This window comes from Micromesistius poutassou, assembly GCF_964030765.1.
Source record: "Micromesistius poutassou genome assembly, chromosome: 18".
Taxonomy (NCBI): Eukaryota; Metazoa; Chordata; class Actinopteri; order Gadiformes; family Gadidae; genus Micromesistius; species Micromesistius poutassou.
In genome coordinates, this window is record NC_140288.1 from 12094993 (window position 1) to 12114527 (window position 19535).

Consider the following 19535-nt stretch of genomic DNA (forward strand, 5'->3'; position numbering starts at 1 on the left):
AGTTGGCCTTTTCATTTTAGTCAACCAGGGGAGGCAGCAGTGACAACTACACAGAACAACTACACTACACGTTCATGTAACGCGTAGTGTGCGCACCGTGCAGATCAACTTCCGGCCGCGCAGCATCAGAATCTGCGACCGCACGTGTGTGTGAACGCGTAACAACATTTGTCAAACAGTGACAGGCAGACGTGCGCACGCTGCTTCATACGTACGCAGCTTCTTGTTACGCGTGACAGAGTTTGCGCACGTGTGAGCGCCTGACAAAAATGTTCAATTATCTTCATGCGAGCGTTAATGCGTGCGTTCGCTAAAAAACGCATGAATGTTACACGTAGTCACTACGCGTAGTGTGATTACCGGCGTGCAGCAGTCATCACGCGTGAACGTGCGCGTGAACGGGGGACTATTATAAGTCAATGAGGAAACTACATCACACGTCAGGCGCTGTCTGCTGCACAGGCGTCAAAGCACGTGGGTGTGACACGTTCAATTGATATGTGCGCACGTAATATGACACAATCCTGTGTGTGTGTGTGTGTGTGACTCCCCATCAAGAAGAAGCGGCCCCTTACGGGCTGGGTGGGGGCTGCGGCGGTCATCTCCTCCCTGATGGGGTGTCGCTGCTCATATGTTTTCAGGGTCCAGGAGCAGGAGAACCAGAAGAGACAGCTGGGAGAGGAGCTGGAGACGCTGCGGACCCCCCAGGACAGCAGGGAGGCCTCCTGCCAGGCAGAGACCCCCCAGGACAGCAGGGAGGCCTCCTGCCAGGCAGAGACCCCCCAGGACAGCAGGGTAGAGACCCCCCAGGACAGCAGGGAGGCCTCCTGCCAGGTAGAGACCCCCCAGGACAGCAGGGTAGAGACCCCCCAGGACAGCAGGGTAGAGACCCCCCAGGACAGCAGGGTAGAGACCCCCCAGGACAGCAGGGTAGAGACCCCCCAGGACAGCAGGGTAGAGACCCCCCAGGACAGCAGCGAGGCCCTGGCTATGGGGGGAGGAGAGAGGGGACAGGGTGAGGGGGATCGTTAGGGAGAGAGCGGGTGAGGGTGAGAGAGAGAGAGAGAGAGAGGGTGAGGGGGTGAGGGCATTGTGTGAGGAGAAGGGGGGTGAGGGTGTGCAGAAGGGGAGAGAGGGTGAGGGGGAGAGAGGGTGAGGAGAAGGTGAGGGGGAGGAGAAGGGGAGAGAGGGGGAGGAGAAGGGGAGAGAGGGTGAGGGGGAGAGAGGGTGAGAGGGGGAGGGGGTGAGGGCACCGTGTGAGGGGGTGAGGGCATCGGGTGAGGGGGAGAAAGGGTGAGGGTTGAGGGGGTGAGGGCCATTGTGTGAGGAGAAGGGAGAGCAGGAGAGACGCTGAGTATGAGGGAGAATACGAGAGGGAGATGCACTGTTTGCATATGAGGGACTCTGACCATCTGTGTGTGTGTGTGTGTAGAGAGGGAGGGAGACGGAAAACACACGTCAACACCGAGGGAGATGGCACAGGGGGAAGAGGGAGACAGGAAACTAGTTAGATTTGTTGAGAAAAAAAAAGAGAAGAAAAAAAGAAAAGAAAATGTTGACTCATTCAACGCAAGGTAAGGGAGGAATGAGCAGAGCGGGGGAGAGAGAAAGAGAAAGAGAGAGAGAGAGAGAAATGGAGAGAGGAAATGAGATGCTTCTAGCGTGTGTTGGAGTTTGAAGTGGGCATTTGCACAGCCCACGGTGCTTAGGCCCCGCACCTACGCATGTTTGGTTGCTATACAACAAGTGAGTCACACTGTGTGTGTGTGTGTGTGTGTGTGTGTGTGTGTGTGTGTGTGTGTGTGTGTGTGTGTGTGTGTGTGTGTGTGTGTGTGTGTGTGTGTGTGTGTGTGTGTGTGTGTGTGTGTGTGTGTGTGGTTAATGAATATTTTTCACTAGATAGAACTATGTAAACGAAGAGAACAGCCGTCCAATTCTCTGGCTCCTCTTGTCCTTGAGCGAGGGATCTGACCCTTAGCTTGAACAAGAGGCCACACAAAGCTGTGGGATTGGGACTGTACCTCACTGTGATTGGTCCTAGTGGCGACAGAAGGGCTTTTTATAATGTAACTGGGTCATGGGTTAGCATCCCATCCAACAATGATCTGGGTTTGAACCCCGGTTGTACAACTGGGGTCTGCTAAACAAAACTAACCTTCTGTATCTCGTTTTTCTTCTTCCCTGGATCTCCTCCTCCTCCTCCTCCTCCTCCTCCTCCTCCTCCTCCTCCTCCTCCTCCTCCTCGGGGGTGGGGAGCAGGCCGGGACGGAGCTGGAATGGGACGCAGAGTTTGACCTCCAGGACCTCCTGAAGAAGGATCTGGATGAGAAGCAGGAGGTGGTTGCCGTGGAATCTGTCGCCGCGACGACCAACCAGCCTATAGAGGAGGAGGAGGAGGAGGAAGCTGGGGAGGAGAGGTGGACAGTGGTGGAGGACCTGCGAGGAGGTGAAGGGCCCCGGGACACCTCCACCCCTCTGCCGGCCCCCTCTGAGGAGCCTGGACCCGGGCTGGAGACGGAGGGAGAGACCCCAGGTGAGCCGAGAGCCCCCCCCCCCCCCCCGTTGATGGATCTCTTTGGGGGGCTGGTTAGTCTAGTGGTGAGGGGGTTCCACTCCCAGCCGAGGTTCTGGGTTCAAACCCACCCACCCTTAAGCACACACACGCTCACCTCACCCTCCTCCTTCATGACCACCAGAACCAGTGGGACACCAAGTAGTACACACGTTTTATTTAGGTCTGGCTGAGGGTCTGAACCCCAACACTGAACCCCAAGGAAGACATGCATGTACTGCTTGCTCGGAGCTAAAGTTGACCCTGTGACCCAAAGACACGGCTCCGTGGTGGACCGCCCGTACAGCGGTGCTCACCCAGGGACGGGAGAGCAGGGTTTGTAACTGGCAACCCAGTGCACTGGGGAGGTCAAAGTGTGCCGTGCCCGGCCTTCTAGGGACTCTGTGTGTGTGTGTTCAAGCCTCCCCTCTCTGAGACCCATCTATGGCCGGGGAGGGCGACCGCTCAGACAGCCACTAGAACCTCCGTAATCCCCCCCCCCCCCCATCTACCCTCTGTCTGCATGACCGGCCCAGTGACGCGTAGACAGGCGGGCGTACAGAGGGCGACTAGGGAGCAGGAGGGGTGCTGTGGCATGCTTGTGTTCCGTTTCTTTTTTCCCCCTCTTTTGTTTTGGTTCTTTCTGTTTTCCGTGCCCATGTAGGGTCAAAGACAGCGCTGTATGTCCAACTCGGGCCGCGTCCCCTGGGTTCTTAATTAGCTGATACTTGGGGTCTTTGGGTTGAATCTTTGTTTTTCCATGTTAATATTTTGTGTGTTTTGTGTCCGTGTGATTAAAGCTTCCCCGGTCGTCGTGGATCCAGAGTCGTCCTTCACTTCTCAGCCTCTGCAGGTACCTTGTGTTTTGTTTCCATTTAAATGATTCTTAGTTTGAGAGCCTCCAGCTCCTTGACCGCACACGACTGCTAAACAGACTGCAGTTCTAGAGCGCTTCTCTAACCAGCGGCCGCTCATAGCGCTTTACAACACTTTGCCTCACATTCACCCATTCATGCACACATTCACACACACCGACGGCGGAGTCAGCCACGCAGGGCGACGGCCAGCTGGTCGGGAGCATGTCAGGGTGAGGGCGTCTCGCTCAGGGACACCTCGACACTCCGCTAGGAGGAGCTGGGGATCGAACTAGCAACAATCCGGTTAGCAGCCGACCCGCTCGCCCTCCCGAGCCACATGACGCCCCGTAGACATGTGTCACCCATCTGTCACGATGACAGAAGATGCGCTTCGCAGAAAGAGCATGTCGGACGTTTCGGGGGTTCACGTTGTGGGGTCAAATGTAAAGAAGCTGCCCCAAAGGTTAGAGAGAACACACACACACACACACACACACACACACACACACACACACACACACACACACACACACACACACACACACACACACACACACTCTTTAGATGGAGCTGGTACGCCGTGGCTCCGTCTCCACACGGCCTTCAGGAACCGTTCCAAATCACAACCTCTCCGTTTGGGGGGGGGGGGGGAGGCGGGGGCGCGTTCCACAAAGCTTGGATCCTGATTTACGAAAGCGAACATGTTCTCTCCTCCTCCCCTACTTCCTGTGGTGACAGGAAGGGGCATCCAGCGAGTGTCTCTTGAGTTTTCCACGCGCGCCTCGTTGTTCCACAACAACAGGACGGACACGCACACGCGCGCACACACACACACACACACACACACACACACACACACACACACACACACACACACACACACACACACACACACACACACACACACACACACACACACACACACACACACACACCGCCTTGGTATTCCTTTATGACCAAGGCCGCGGCGCAGCTTCCTGCTCCGGTTCTGACTAGCGCTCGGGTCACACACACGCCCAGCGTACGTGAAAACGCCTCGCGCTATGAGGCCGTGTGGTTTGGAGCCCCACGTCGCTGCTCGCTACTGTGCTTTAAATTCCGTCCCCCGGCTTCCTGTGTGTGTGTGTGTGTGTGTGTGTGTGTGTGTCTCTCAGGAGGCGGGGCTGTGTGACGCCCACACACACAGTGCCGGTGAGCGAGCAGGACAGGAATCGAGTGGCTCTCATTCTGAAGCCCTCCACCCTCACAGCAACAGTAAGACCGCTCTCTTTGTGCCTCTCTCTGCCGCCACGTCTCTCTCCATAGATCTGTTTTCCGTCGCCCGCTCTCCATCCGTCGCTCTAGTTTCTGTCTCCATATGTATGTTTCACTCTCCATCTCGCTCTCTCTAGTTTCTCTCTCTCTCTCCATACATGTTTCACTCTCCATCTCTCTTTAGTTTTGTCTCTCTCCATATGTATGTTTCAATCTCTCTCTCTCTTTAGTTTTCTCTCCCTCCATATGAATGTTTCACTCTCCATCTCCCTCTCTTTTGTTTCTCTCTCTCTCCATATATCGATGTCCGTCTCCCACTCTCCATCTCCGTCTCCCATCTCTCAACCTCTCTCCATCTCAGTCGCACAATCACACTCACTTGAATTCCTCCTTCCACATGTCTCTCCCGCTCTCTATCGTCTCGATCTCTTGAGTTATTTGTTGTTCTCTGTCTCCGTGTGTATCTCTGTCACCCCTCAGTCGCCATCGTTATGCCATTCTGGATCACAAAATGAATCCACCTCCTCTCCACCACTCTGTTGACTCATCCCGTTGACTTTGACCGCTCTCTGTATCTCTTGTCTGTCGTTCTATGCCTCGCTGTCCTTACTGCTTTATTGTGCCGAAGTGTGATGACATGGTGGGGTTTGTATTCTGACCACTGAGGACAAATAGCGCACACACACACACACACACACACACACACACACACACACACACACACACACACACACACACACACACACACACACACACCTGAACTCTTAAAGGGATGTACACACCCTAAATTAAACTAGTTCAAACCTCTCTAAGGCCAGGGCTTATCATCAAGTCAATGCTTTTTCTCCGATATGATTCTGTTCATTCCGAAATGGCATTAAGGAGCAGGCGGAGGTGAGGGCATATTGCTCTGGGAGGCCTTTAGCCAGACTCTGGTCCTCTGGGCTTGAAACCAGAACCTTTTGTCTGGTATTCAATCACCTGAGCCACCACACCTCTCCTTTTCAAATGACATGGATTCCGTCCGGATATGTAATGCCAGCTCCCCTCATTCTCCCCTTGGTGTTTCAAAAGGCCCAGAATGCACCATTCCTCTCGCTGGCTCAAACCATGATCATCAGAGCGACCTGCCTGAAATGGACCAGACCGTAGCACCTGGCAACACCCCTCCTGGGACAGGAGAGATGGTACCTCCCATATACACTCCATCTTCATCACCACCGGGGCAAGAAACCATTGTTGAAAATGGCAGGTAAGGAATATGTTTCAATTGAATATCCGTTATGAGACCAGCATCAATCGGTCCTGTCAGAGCCCATCTCTCTCCCCATAACAAGCACGCTGTCAAAGGCTGGTCATCATCCTCTTAGCATATTATTTCTGCTGGCAGTCTGGCCTGAGGCGTGGGACTTATTTACCAGTCAAATTGGCTTTTATCTCTCTGGGTGCCTGAGATTGGGTGTGGTATATATTTCATGCTTTGCATACCCACAATGCATCTGGGGACAGACCCACCCCTTTTCTCTCCTCCTCCCTCTCCCTCTTTCACCACCTGTTCGGCACCGACAGACAGAGAGAGGGAAGAGGGAGACGGAGGGTCAGAGGCAGAGTTGAGCTTTCAGAGAAGGGTCTAAAAACACGAGGAAAAGTCTGGGCTTGGGTTAAACCTTCGACCTTTGACCTCTCACCCCTGCCAGCCCCCAGCCCAGTGGGGACCCCCACGGAGGAGGAGAAGGGGACGCAGCGTCAAGCGACATGAGCCTTGCCAAGGTCTGTATCCACAGGAAGTAGCGATCTGCGTCGGGGACCCGACTTCCTCTTTCTCACTTCAGCTGCCTCTTCCTCTTCCTCTTTTATCCACTCACCCGCCCCCCCACCCACCCTTCCCTTCATCACACACACACACACACACACACCATCACACACACACACACCATGGGGCTATGGGGTGACCCTACACTGGTTAAGTTGGACCGGATCAACTGGTGGCACTGGTTGCCATGCCAACACAAAGCTCCCTCCCGACCCACTTTGACCCCGAGAGGAGAGAGAGAGAGCTTCAATATCTGACCAACAATAACAGAAGAGCCAGTGTTGGCGGTCGGCCTGAGCTGCTTCTGCTTTCACAACAGTGTCTTGTTCTATCATGGCTGACGGCCGGGGCGCATTCAGCCATTAAATAGAAAGAAACGCATGTTTGATATATAATGAAGACGTGACAAAGATATATATATATGTACTGTATATATGACAAAGTCAACCATCGTTCTCACGATCCGAATGCAGCTGCCATTGTGATAAATATAACTGTCAAGTTAACTTCTGTCTGACGGCGGAGTGTGTTCAGGAGGAGGGGGCGAGCCACTGCCTCGTTATGTCACTCTGAGTGGTGTCAAAACTGTCCCTCTCCTACCCTTCTTACGCAACGTGTGTGTGTGTGTGTGTGTGTGTGTGTGTGTGTGTGTGTGTGTGTGTGTGTGTGTGTGTGTGTGTGTGTGTGTGTGTGTGTGTGTGTGTGTGTGTGTGTGTGTGTGTGTGTGTGTGTGTGTGTGTGTGTGTGTTTTGGGTCATAAGACCACCTGTCTGTTCCCACCTCTCTCTCTCTCTCTCTCTCTCTCTCTCTCTCTCTCTCTCTCTCTCTCTCTCTCTCTCTCTCGTACTCATTCTCTGTCTCTCTCTCTCTCTCTCGTACTCATTCTCTGTCTGTGTCTCTCTCCCAGAGCCCTACACGGGTAGGAGAGCGAGCCGAACTGGAGGACAGGTGAGTTGGGTATTGGGTGTGCTGGTAGTGTGCGTCAATTGTGTATTGTATGTGTGCTCGGTAGTGTGTGTGTGTGTGTTTGCTGGATAGTGCGTGTCTTTTGTTTGTGTGTGTGTGTGTGTGTGCGCGCGCTGAGTAGTGTTATCCATACTGAAACGCTACATTGCTGCAACATGCACTATTCAACAGTCACTTTATTACGTGTGTGTGTGTGTGTGTGTGTGTGTGTGTGTGTGTGTGTGTGCACGCTCCAGACCCCTTCCTGTGGTGATGGAGGAAGAGGAGGGTGCATCGCAAACCGTCTCGGTGCCCGTGGCAGGTAAGGTAACCTCTCCTGTCCAGAACGGGACGTCCGTTCAGACGTGGTCAGGACCGCGGATCAGACGCACCGCCCCCCCCCCACTTCTGGCCCCACACAGCCGGCTGACCCAGTGTGAAGGGCTGCTGTCTCCTACTAGCCAGAGAACTGAGACTTAATCATGAAGACGGAAACGGTTCTGAATGAACAGGGTGTAGTTTAGTTTAAAGAAGAGACCTCCTTGAATCACTCTGTTGGGTGAAACCGTCTGAGTGATAATCTATAAATATATATATTATCTATCTACAACCGCTTTCTATCTTTCTCTCTCTATCTCTAGATATTGTATTTGAGAAGGGACGGATTTGCCAGGAAATTGTCATTAGTGACTTCCAAAAATATCCGCTCAATCCACTCCCACTGTCTGTTTATAGTAAACGTTAATGATTATAGCTTTCATTAGTCTGATTGTTATTGATCAAGCCCACGCAGGGACATTCCGGAGCTCTTCATGCCTGAGGGTCAGCAGGCTGCAGTTCCCCCCACCGGCCAGCGGTGTCAGTAACGAGAAGGAACGTCTGATTCTCACACCTGATCCCATTTTAAAGGAGACATATTATGGTGTTTTCCCAACAAGTAAACATAGTATATGAGTTCCAGAAAACATGTTTTTGAAGCTGTTTGCTGGAAATGGCTTTTAGTAAAAAAGAAAATCTTGCCTACCGCTATTCCGCTCTGTTTCAGTCCCTCCAGAATGTGCTGTTTCTGGTGTCTGTAGCTTTCATGCAAATGAGCTGCTGCCCATCGACCAATGAGCTGTCAGAGTGAACCACAGCATGCAGGAGAAGTGATTGTTGCCGTTTGCGGACTGCCGGAGCTCTATATCTATATTATACAATATAATATGTTATATAATAATAATATATAATATAACATATAGGTATATAATATAATATCTAATATCACGGCCAAAAGCTATGTGCGCCTCGATGCTGTTATGAATCATAAAGACTGCGGCTGACGGTACTTCCACAACATGTAAAGACTCGTAGTGGGGGTTATCTCGGCCATGGTGGAGAAGAATTGGGGGGAAAGGGACTTTGGCTTTGACTCTCTGAAGTCCAGATTGAACCGCGACATGGAGGAGGAAGGGACTGTCCTCCCGGAGCTGAGCTGCCAGACTGCCGCCGACGCTCCCCCCCGCCGGAGCTGATGGACTGCCGCCGGAGCTCTAGCGGCAGTCCGGCAGCTCCGGTGGGGGGGAGCGTCAGCGGCAGCTCGGTGGACTTCCACCGAGCTCCCCGGTGGAGCTACGGAGCTGCGCAGCTCCATCACACGCCCTGCCAGGCAGCCACACGGCAAACTGACAAATTAGACTATTATCCATTTTTGTATGGAATCTCCCTGCTTCTGAAAAGCGCCAACATCTCCGCCCAGCGCTCGTCCGCTGGTCCGCAAGATCGTATCAATGCTCTGATAGGACGGGGATGGGGTAGTGGGTGGTGATATTCAGATGTGCCTGCTTCCTACGTAGGAGGGGGCGCCGAAACTGACTGGCTCGTTTGGTAACTGCAGGCGGGGTACTTTCAGAAATGCATTTCTCACTCAAAAAAGCATGGACGGACGTATTTCAAAGTTTGTATGCGTGTGGCAGCACCAGAGAGCCGAAACAACACCCCAAATCCCAGGAAAAAGATTGTTTTGATAATACGTCCCCTTTAAGGTCTGGATTCAAGTGCTACATTATTCATCTACATCATCTTTCAGGGTCGCACTCTTCTCCCAACGCTGTCCCCGGTGTCCAATCAGGGGCCAGCAGGGAGGACCACCTCTTTGAGTCCAGTCAATCAAAGGTAAACTGCCTTATTACTCAGAAGATGGATTTGATTGATCCATGAGCCACCCCTGCATACACACAATATTGTTATGGTCAAGTACAATGTCTGCTAAGTACAAACAAAAATAGATTTTCTTTTCATTTCTAGTTGAAATCCCCAAATAGTTCAGTGAGCTGCAGTAACTTAAGCTAGATGAAGTTACTGCAGCTGGCTGCCAGCGGTATGTCAATTGTTCACCACTAGACAAAGACGGATAGAATGCTGCCCTACCAGTCCCATGAGGGCGGATGTATGGGCAAGAGAAAAGGGCAGAGAGATTGACTAACCTGCAGCAGTCGGCTTTCACCAGCACCCGGTGCCTTACCAGCGCCTAGCTCCCACCGGCGCCCAGCATGCCTCCTACACCTGCAGGGGCAGCCCGCCAGCCAGCTGTGCTGGCACATAGCTTAGCATAAGTGGAGGTTAGCGTCGGCGACGGAGCCACCAATGGAGGAGCTAGGAAGTGCTGAGGTGCGGGAAGGCCTGGAGGGTCAACAGGAGGAGAAGGATGAGGTGTTCTCTGCTTGCTCCCTGCAGGACCAGAATCAGCGCTCGGGCAAGGCCGCTGAGGACCTGAGTGAGGGCAGTGAGAAGGACGGTACGCGGGCTGTTGCATTGGGTAGCGGAACCACGTTGAAACATACGACCATACGAACTACAGGACTACTGTACCGGAGCAGCTCTTGCTGTATTGTTAACGTGTTTGTTACTTACCTGCTTGTGTCTTTGTCTTGCACCAACAGTTTGGGTGCCATAGGGTTTTGTTTTGACAAATTGCCACCCAGATATCATTTGGTGTCGTGTTCAATCCCGTCTGTTGTCCCCTGAGTTCCTTGGGGTTTCCTCACAGAGCCTTCTTGTCTTCCAGAGACGTCCATGATCTCCGACGGCAGTGAGGTGGTGAAGGAGGAGCGGCACGGGTAAGGGAACGAGAGAACGAGAGAGATCAAATGATCCGTTTGTGTCGGTGTGACCAAATCTCACTGGAAAACCTTTTGTTGTTTCGTCACCTCACAGCCAATCTCCGACCGACAAGGAAATCGAGGTGAGGCTGCCATGAAGCGACCCTTAAAGCGCTGCATGTTGATGAGATGATGCCTTCAGAGTTTAGTCAGCGTAAAGGAAACAAGTTTCAAGTTTGTTTTGGTTTCTTCCAATTGATTGTCGGCGTTTGTAAGCAAAATGATAGGCCAATTGGAATGACTTGCCTTGTATTGTTTAATCGTTACCATGAATACTTAATTCAATGCAGTCACTCGTATGGATTTAAGCATTTTGTTATTTTTCATAATTGTACCTTTAAACGTTGTTGTGCTACCCTAGCGCGTTGTTAGCTTAGCGTGGCGGTGGCGTGTCCACACGGCGTGCATCTCATGACGCTAGCGGCTGACCTGCGCTCCTTCCCGCGGTCGGACTCTTCAGGTGGAGTTCCAGCGGCTGTCGCTGGGCTTCAAGTGCGACCTGTTCACGCTGGAGAAACGCCTGAGGCTGGAGGAGAGGTCCCGGGACCTGGCGGAGGAGAACGTCCGCAAGGAGATCTCCAGCTGCCAAGGGCTACTGCAGGTAGTGTGTGTGGGTGTGTGTGTGGGTGTGGGTGTGGGTGGGTGGGTGGGTGTCTCTCTCACCACCCAGTGGGCCTGATTTCCCACAATGCTCCTGCCCCTCCCTCAGGCTCTGGTCCCGCTGTGCGATGACGACAGCCAGTCCATGGAGATCGTCCGCCGGCTGCAAAAGAACCTGGAGATCCTGATCCAGTCCATGACCCGCGTCTCCAGCCGCTCGGAGATGCTGGGGGCCATTCACCAGGTCAGTCACTAACCGGCCCCTGGGGTCCACCCGGTCAGTCTGAACCCCCGACCTGGACCCCCTCACCTGTCCCTGGTGGACCCACTCACCTGTCCCTGGTGGACCCACTCACCTGTCCCTGGTGGACCCCCTCACCTGTCCCTGGTAGACCCACTAATCGGTCCCTGGTTAATGGGTCCCCAGGGACAGAACCTGGCCTACAGCCGGGTGCTCATGCCTGGTTCCGGGTCTGTGGGCAGGGGGGGGGTTTGACTCCCAGCCAAAAGGTTCTGGGTTTGAGCCCCAATGTCTGTCTGACAAGGAGTCCCTGAGGTCTGTCATTATCTTGTTCCCAATGAGCTCTCTTCATCGCTGTGTGAAATGACGTGATGCTGCTCTATGGAAACTAGGAGAGTATTGATCAGCCCTAACTCGGTCAAACAACCAGACTTTTTGGTGCGCTACGTTCCCCCCCCCCCCCCCCCCCCCTTCCCCCGCTCCGGTCTAACGCGGTCCGGCGGGTCCTCAGGAGAACCGCGTGGGCCGGGCGGTGGAGGTGATGTTCCAGCACGTGGAGAACCTGAAGAGGATGTACACCAAGGAGCACACGGAGCTGGTGGAGCTGCGGCAGACGCTCATGCAGAACGAGCGCTCCTTCGGCTCGCAGACCGACAAAGGTACGCCGGGGACACTCGACCCAGCACTAATGACCAGCACTCATGACCAGCGCTCAACCCATACCGGGACGGCCCATGTAGGGTCAGGTGAGACCAATTATGGCGCCGTCACTCGCGGACCGATCAGGGACGTGCGTCGCTGGTCCCGGTCAGCATCGTGTAATGGCACCTGGGAGAGTGGGTTGTTTTCAGCAGTAGCGCTGGGACCGGATGTATGACCATATTTGGTGAAACGGTTGGTGGAGGAGGTTCTTTTAAAGAGACACACACGTGCACGTGTCGTTTCTAAACATGCAAATGTAGACAAATAGACTAAATAACTTTTGGTTACCCTTTTGGTTGCAGCAGACTTCCGTGGAAAATCACCTTCATCTTCACTGTACTACAAGGTAGGCATTATCCTCACTCAGTCACTCACTCACTCACTCATTCTGTGGTTGATAGCTGTCAGTGGCTTTCTACACTGAATATATATATATATATATATATATATATATATATATATATATATATATATATAAATTGTTCCACTTTTTTTGACTAATGTCTTTAACTCGACAGCAAGGTTTACAACCCCAGTGCTGCCCACACACAATATATACAACCATATAAGACTACATTATGAAATATCCATTCATAATAATATAATACATCATTACTTTTTTTTTTTAATTTAGCCAAGGGTTTTCATATAATGTGTATCTGCATTCTAGGAACGAAACGCTACATCACCAGAACATTAAGATATGTATTAACTGATCCGGTAATGGACGTGTGAATTCAGACTGCGTTGAGCAGGCTAGCCCTTTACAGACTGCAGCTCAGGGGTTCATGTGGCCCATCGATATCCTACTTGGTATTTGTTTGACTTGCTGATTATCTAATAGTTCTTAACAGAGAAGAGGTGGTTGACTGTGTTGTTGTTGTTGTTGTGTTGTTGTCTTCCAGCCGTCTGCTCGCCGGGTTAGCATTGCAGCTATCCCCCGCTCAGGAGGGTCGCCCGGCTTCGACTCGGTGGGTGGGGTGTGTGTGTGTGTGTGTGTGTGTGTGTGTGTGTGTGTGTGTGTGTGTGTGTGTGTGTGTGTGTGTGTGTGTGTGTGTGTGTGTGTGTGTGTGTGTGTGTGTGTGTGTGTGTGTGTGTGTGTGTGTGTGTGACCTAGAGCTAGGTTACGTTAAGGCAGTACTAATGGATAGGGTTTATGATATCATAATAATCCATTGTACAAATGTACTCTCCCACCTGCCTCTAGAGTATCGCCTACACGTGCTATAGATGTTTCGTTTTGCAACACACTTTCACCTTAATTACATTCAGGGAAATAATGATCATGCATCTCATCTCTAATCAAGCCTTTGATGAACGCACAACGATAAGCATAAGCATAAATGTCTGCATATAAACGACGCAACCACAGCCTGAGGTCCTCATTGGGTCCTGATGACTCCGGTCCGTGACTCCGTGTTCCTGTCTCTCCATGCAGCCCAAAACCCAGGACCTGTCTGAGAGTGAGGCGGAGCGACTCACCAGGAGGTCTCCCTGGTGGGTACCCACTGATTATCACTCTTTATTCAACTCACTCCTCTGAGCACACTCCCCCCCCCCCCCCTCACGTAGGACCCTCTGTAGCTGCTCCAGGTGAGTCTGTCTGGAGGACTAACTGCAGATGTTTGTGGGTTCTGATACAGAGTTGAACCTGGGGTCGTTTGGGTGTGGGAGACATTAACATTAACATTTACATTCAGGGCATTTAGCAGACGCTTTTATCTAAAGTGACTTACAATAAGTACATTTGTCAGAAGAAAGAGAAACAACAATATATCGCTGTCGGTACAGTAAGGATGTTCATAGAACCAAGTGCCCAGCACTAACAATCGCCAGGTTAACCCATTCCCCGTATACAACAGAGATAAGATGCTACACAATGCTAAGTACTATTTAAGTGCAAGGTTGTACAACAAGTGAGGGGGGGGGGGGGGTGTAAGGGGGGAGGCTATGCAGAGTGTAGCTGAACTCTGAACAAGTGAGTCTTTTGCTGAGATTGGTGAGCGACTCTGCGGTCCCGATGTGGGCCGGAAGCGCGTTCCACCACTGCGCTGCCAAAACGGAGAAGAGTTGGGAGAAAGTATCAAAGGACGGGTGGAAGGGTGCAAGAGAGGGCCGCCCCTCGTGGTCCTGGTAGTTTCAGTGGAGGACGGCGGTCTGGCCCCTGGCCCCCCGCTGCAGGCCTCCAGCGTGGCCCCCAGGCTCTGGCCTCACCGGGGGGGGCCCGGCGTTGGTTTGCCTGACGCTGTCTGCCGTTGTGGTGTGCTGCGGCCGCTTTGCAGGAACGTGCCGGGAAAGAGCGGCTCGCGGCCCCCGCTCAAGCGGTTCATTAGCTCCGGGGCCTGGGGGGACCCGGACGAACCGGGCCTGGCCTCGCTGAACGGGTAAGACGCATGCCGAGCGAGGCATGCCCCCCCCCGGCCTCCCCGAGGCTGAGGCCCTGCTGAGGCTGGTTATATACCAGGCTGTAGATCCAAACAGGCCTTTAGATCTAAACGACTCTTTAAATCTAAGCCAGGATTTGGATCTAAGCAAGGTTTTAGATTCTCAACAAGGCTTTAGATTCTAAACCAGGCTTAAGGTCTAAACAAGGTTTTAGGTCTAATCCAGGCTTTAGATCTAAATCATGCTTTAGGTCTAAACCAGGCTTAAAGTCTAGACCAGGTTTTAGGTCTAAACCAGGCTTTAGGTCTAAACCAGGCTTTAGGTCTAAACCAGGCTTTAGGTCTAAACCAGGCTATAGGTCTAAACCAGGCTTTAGGTCTAAACCAGGCTATAGGTCTAAACCAGGCTTTGGGTCTAAACCAGGCGGTTTGGTCTAAACCGCTGCTGCTAAACATGGTGGTGATGCCAGGAGGCAGCCATGTTTGGAGTCTGTTCTGACGAGTGATTCCTGTCCGTCAGTAACGGGGGCTCCCGGGTCGGGGCCCGGGTGCCAGTGTGACCGAGGGGGTGTTTCAGTTGATTGACGACGGCGTTGATGGATGCCCTTGCAAAGTCAATCTGTCCTTGTTAGTGTTTGGCTGCGGTTTATTTTGACCATTTTATTACATCTACAAAATGTCGACACAATCCTGGTTTAAAATGATGTAGCTATGAACGTTGAATTTGCAATGCACACCCATCAAAATTCCAATCAAAGTAGACGACCCCTTAATGTTGTCTTGTGTCTGCTGGTGTGTGTGTGAACGTGTGGAAACCTTTCCTTGGTTTCCTTCGTTTGCATGAATTTGCATGTATGCATTCTGGAATTTGAATGGATAACATGCACGTGTGTGTGTGTGTTTACATGAGTATTTGTGTGTGTCTGCTGAGTGTACTGAGTATGGTGAGGCACCCAGGGGGTGGGGCAACCAAATATGTGGAAAGGCCACCCTTTGGCCACGCCCCCCGGCCACGCCCCTTCATCGAGTGTGTTTTGCATGTCAATGTGTGGTGCTCCCTCGCCCCCAGGGTCAGCTTCTCAGACCTTCAGTGGAAGGAGACGCCGGACCCCCCAGTGGCCGAGAAGAGGAGGTCCAGCCTCACTGAACTGGGCATCAAGCTGACCTCCTTCATTAGGCCCCTCAAGACGTTAGTCCTTGCTGCACACCCCCCGGTCGGCCCACCGCAAGCTAGCCACAGCTGGCTAGCCACAAATGGCTATCCAAAGCTGGCTAGCCAAGGCTGGGCTTTGGCTGGCCACCGCTTTGGCTGGCGACTGCTGGCTAGCCACTGCTGGCTAGCTGCAACACACCAGTCTCCGGCCGGCTAGCCTCCCGCTGTCCTTCATACTGCAGATGTTTCTGGTCCTCCATTGGACTAGCTTCTCCTGCTGCTCTTTGGGCTCTGGGGATTTTTGTCACAATGAAGGGAGAAACCTAATCCAGACAGTGGCCCCCCCCTGCTGGCCCAGCCTGGCTGTCCTTCCCCTGCTGGGTCTGTGATGGGTGTCACGGCCACTTCCCAGCATGCAGCGCCGTGATCTTGTCGACTAACCAATCCGCCCCTGAATGTCTTGTCACTAACTAACTATGCGTGTGCTAAACCGTCCTTTGCTGCACGGTCGAATCCGGTTTTGCTGTATTTCTTCGCTGTGCTCGCTGTTTGCCATTGGGAGCTAATTCTATGGTCATGGATTCTCTGCCACTGGACAAAAAAACAAAACTCCTTCTCTTCCGATTCCACGTCTTTCAGGAAACAGGAAGAGCTTTTTGTGATCCTGTAAGTGATGCGTGAAAGGTGGAATGCCACTGAGCGGGAAAAAATGGACAGAATGAATGTCTCCTTTCAAGGACCATTGACTGCTCTCATCATCACTGCATGATTGTTTCCTGCCCGCCCACCCCTGCGGCCTTCTCCTTCCTCAAAGCTCTCCTTTCACCTCCATTGTTCTCCTCTGTTGTGTGGCTGGTGATCACTGATGATTGGTCGTGGATGTTGGTGGATGTTTCAAAGCCGTCCGCGTGGTTCAGGGACGGTCGGGGAGAATGTGTTTTGTCCGAATGTGGCGGCTATTCCATCGGTCGATCAACGATCTGTTGCTGTTGCAGTTGCTTGCCGTTTGATATTTACTAACCGTAAAACAACATCCATACAAGCGGACTCTTGCGCTGAATGCTGTTGTTCATGAAGACCTCATCTTTCCCTCCAGGCTTGGTCCTTCCATGCTCCCATTTGGCTGCCTCTTACTCCTCCATTGGACCTCTCTGCCTTCTCTCTAATCCTCCTGTCCCTCCTCTTCCTCTCTTCTCTCTCCTCCTGTCCTCCTCCTGTCCTTCTCCTCTCTCATCCTCCTCTCCTACTCTTCTCCTCCTGTCTTCTCTCTCATCCTCCCCCTCTCTTCTCTCTCCTCCTCCTGTCCTTCCCCTCTTCTCTCTCATCTTCTGCCTCCTACTCTGTACTCCCTCTCCCTTCTTTCTTTCTCCACACTGATTCCTCTCTGTCTTCCTCTCCTTCCAGTCCTCTTCCCTCCCTTTGTCCATTCTATCCACACCTCTCCTGTCTTTGTCCACACATATTCCCCTCTCTGTCTCTGATATGCTCGTCTCTCTCTGTCTCTGATTGGCTAGTCTCTGTCTCTGATTGGCTCCCCTCTATCTTTCCTGCCTCTGATAGGCTCACCTCTCTCTGATTGGCTCCCCTCTCTGATTGGCTCCCCTCTCTCTGTCCTGTCTCTGATTGGCTCCCCTCTCTCTGTCCTGTCTCTGATTGGCTCCCCTCTCTCCCTCCCTCCAGTCCCAGCTCGTCTCCCGGTCCCTCTGCGTCGGACGCCCTGGTGTCTCCGTCGCTATCCCACGCCGCACTGTCCCACCCCAAGGGGGCGGGGCGCCCCTCAGGGGGGGCCCGAGGTGGGCGGGGCCTCTGGCTGTGGCTGGCCATGGTGGTGGTGCTGGCAGGTCAGTGAACCTCAGACGTTATGAAGCCCTCTGTACCGCCCGTTCTGAACGCATGTGTTCATTTGTTCATATTACCATTGCGTTTATTAATTTGTACATTCATGTTTAAATCTCAATTGAACTTGACCTGCGAAACCTTTTGTTGCTACAGTAGAAATATAATATTTCTGATTATTCATTCCAATCCAGCCACAGGGCGATGGCACCAATGTAACGTCACCTATTTGTTTTCTTGACTAAAGCACAGATTTCTCGCGATAGGAACATTACAGATGATTAACATTAGAGATTCCGATAGCAATTCTGAGAGCTGAATTGTTGTTCAATGGGAATGAAACTAATATCTGATACTTATGGTTGATACAGTACCACATTCTCTCCTATTAAACTGCTAATTCTAGTGCAGAAATCTCTCTGTGTGACGTAGTAGCATCTGCAGAAGGGGAGTCTAGCCGCAGCAAAGTGAAGTACAATACCAAACAGTAAAATCAGAGGTCAAATCAATGTTTTATAACGACGTCAAAGTGTTTTTGATTGCGTTACTTAAGAACTGAAATAACTATGAGGGTCTAAAAGGGATTGGGGGGTTCCCCTACCCTTAAATGTATGAGTGAGAGCTGGTCTCTCTGGAGGACAGAGACCAGCCGGCAGTAACTGTCCTGTGATGTATGAGTGAGGGCTGGTCTCTCTGGAGGACAGCGACCAGCCGGCAGTAACTGTCCTGTGATGTATGAGTGAGGGCTGGTCTCTCTGGAGGACAGAGACCAGCTGGTAGTAACTGTCCTGTGATGTATGAGTGACGGCTGGTCTCTCTGGAGGACAGCGACCCGCCGGTAGTAACTGTCCCCGTGTCCATGCAGGCCTCCTGGCGCTGCTGGCCTGCCTGGTGATGCAGCCGGCGGTGGACGCGGCGCCCGTGGGCACGGGCGACTCCTGGATGACCATCCAGCAGCTGCTGTGGCCCTACACCGGGCTCCGCCACAACGGACAGCCCCCCGTCTAGCCCCGCCCCCCCGCCCCGGTCGCCATGGAGACTGACCCGGGGGACCGGGGGCCCCTGGATCATGGACATGACTGTCCTCATGCCTGTGGATGGTTTTAGTTGGGGTGTGTGGGGAGGGGGTCCGTCATCATCATCGTCATACAGACTGGCTGATGCACAGCCGGGGGGGGGAGCAGCCCTGGGATACTTACACACATCACGTTTGACCAGACTAGACTCACTTAGCGTTTGCGTGTTTGTGTTTTGAATGAATAATACGACAAGATGAGCACTTGAAGGAACGATCACTGATTTATTCATCCTGTAAGCTGGACTCGTTTTCTCTCCGGTTTTGATGACAATCCAACCCGATTCCAGAAGATGTGATCGGTGCAGCTCAATAACACTTCAGAGGACGTTGGAGAACTCCCCCTGGTCAATCAGGAAGGTCTGATACTGTGTGGGCCTGCTGGAATGTTCCACTTTACACGGAAGGGGACGGAAGAATTTCTCCTTTTTACCAGGACATTATTTCTGAACGGGACCAGGAGCAATCCTTTAAGAGTAATATAACACCGCTAATAATAATGTTTTATTTGTGTTTTTTGAAATATATCTATTTATAAAAATGTTTGTTTCCATGTACGGATTGTTTTTGATCATGAGTGAGTGAAGCACCAAACAGATTTTGTTTTAAGTTGTTGCCGTGCTGTGCACCGTTTTTAAAGTCGTACGCTTTTTGTATATTCCAAAGAGGGTGTTTGAAACTTTGCACAAATAAAGTCGCCAATTGTAGAAAAATCTGTGTGAGTTGTGCGTGTATGTGTCTCAAATCTAACTCGAGTCATACTCCGTACCTACTATCAAATACGCAACCTAACTTTATACGTCAGACATAACCTGAATATCTTAGTGCCCCCAGAACTCATTTCACATCGTCCCCCTGTCTTTTCAAAGACAGTGAACCAGAGGAGCCACAGGGTTACTGCAATAGACCCTTTTCTCAACGGACAAACACAGGCGCTCCTCATAGCATGAATCATGGGTCTGCTTTCACGCATCAGGGCATGAG

At 52.1% G+C, this 19535-nt stretch overlaps 1 protein-coding gene across 1 annotated transcript in view; it reads left to right on the forward strand.

The window, feature by feature from the left end:
- lrmp (lymphoid-restricted membrane protein) overlaps positions 1–19243 on the forward strand; it is a gene marked incomplete at its 5' end in the record, with an annotated part of 20796 nt that extends 1553 nt beyond the window's left edge. Inside the window, 22 exons of the mRNA XM_084483311.1 lie at positions 642–954; positions 2260–2533; positions 3352–3404; positions 4563–4662; positions 5737–5914; positions 6360–6432; positions 7383–7423; positions 7678–7742; positions 9489–9574; positions 10010–10196; positions 10467–10518; positions 10616–10643; positions 11021–11161; positions 11270–11404; positions 11913–12060; positions 12406–12449; positions 13009–13074; positions 13542–13600; positions 14386–14487; positions 15557–15676; positions 17321–17481; positions 18342–19243. Of these exons, the coding sequence (XP_084339437.1) occupies positions 642–954; positions 2260–2533; positions 3352–3404; positions 4563–4662; positions 5737–5914; positions 6360–6432; positions 7383–7423; positions 7678–7742; positions 9489–9574; positions 10010–10196; positions 10467–10518; positions 10616–10643; positions 11021–11161; positions 11270–11404; positions 11913–12060; positions 12406–12449; positions 13009–13074; positions 13542–13600; positions 14386–14487; positions 15557–15676; positions 17321–17481; positions 18342–18484 (2569 nt within the window). The 3' untranslated portion in view covers positions 18485–19243. The remainder of the gene's footprint in view (positions 1–641; positions 955–2259; positions 2534–3351; positions 3405–4562; positions 4663–5736; positions 5915–6359; positions 6433–7382; positions 7424–7677; positions 7743–9488; positions 9575–10009; positions 10197–10466; positions 10519–10615; positions 10644–11020; positions 11162–11269; positions 11405–11912; positions 12061–12405; positions 12450–13008; positions 13075–13541; positions 13601–14385; positions 14488–15556; positions 15677–17320; positions 17482–18341) is intronic.
- Positions 19244–19535: the final 292 nt, after the last annotated feature.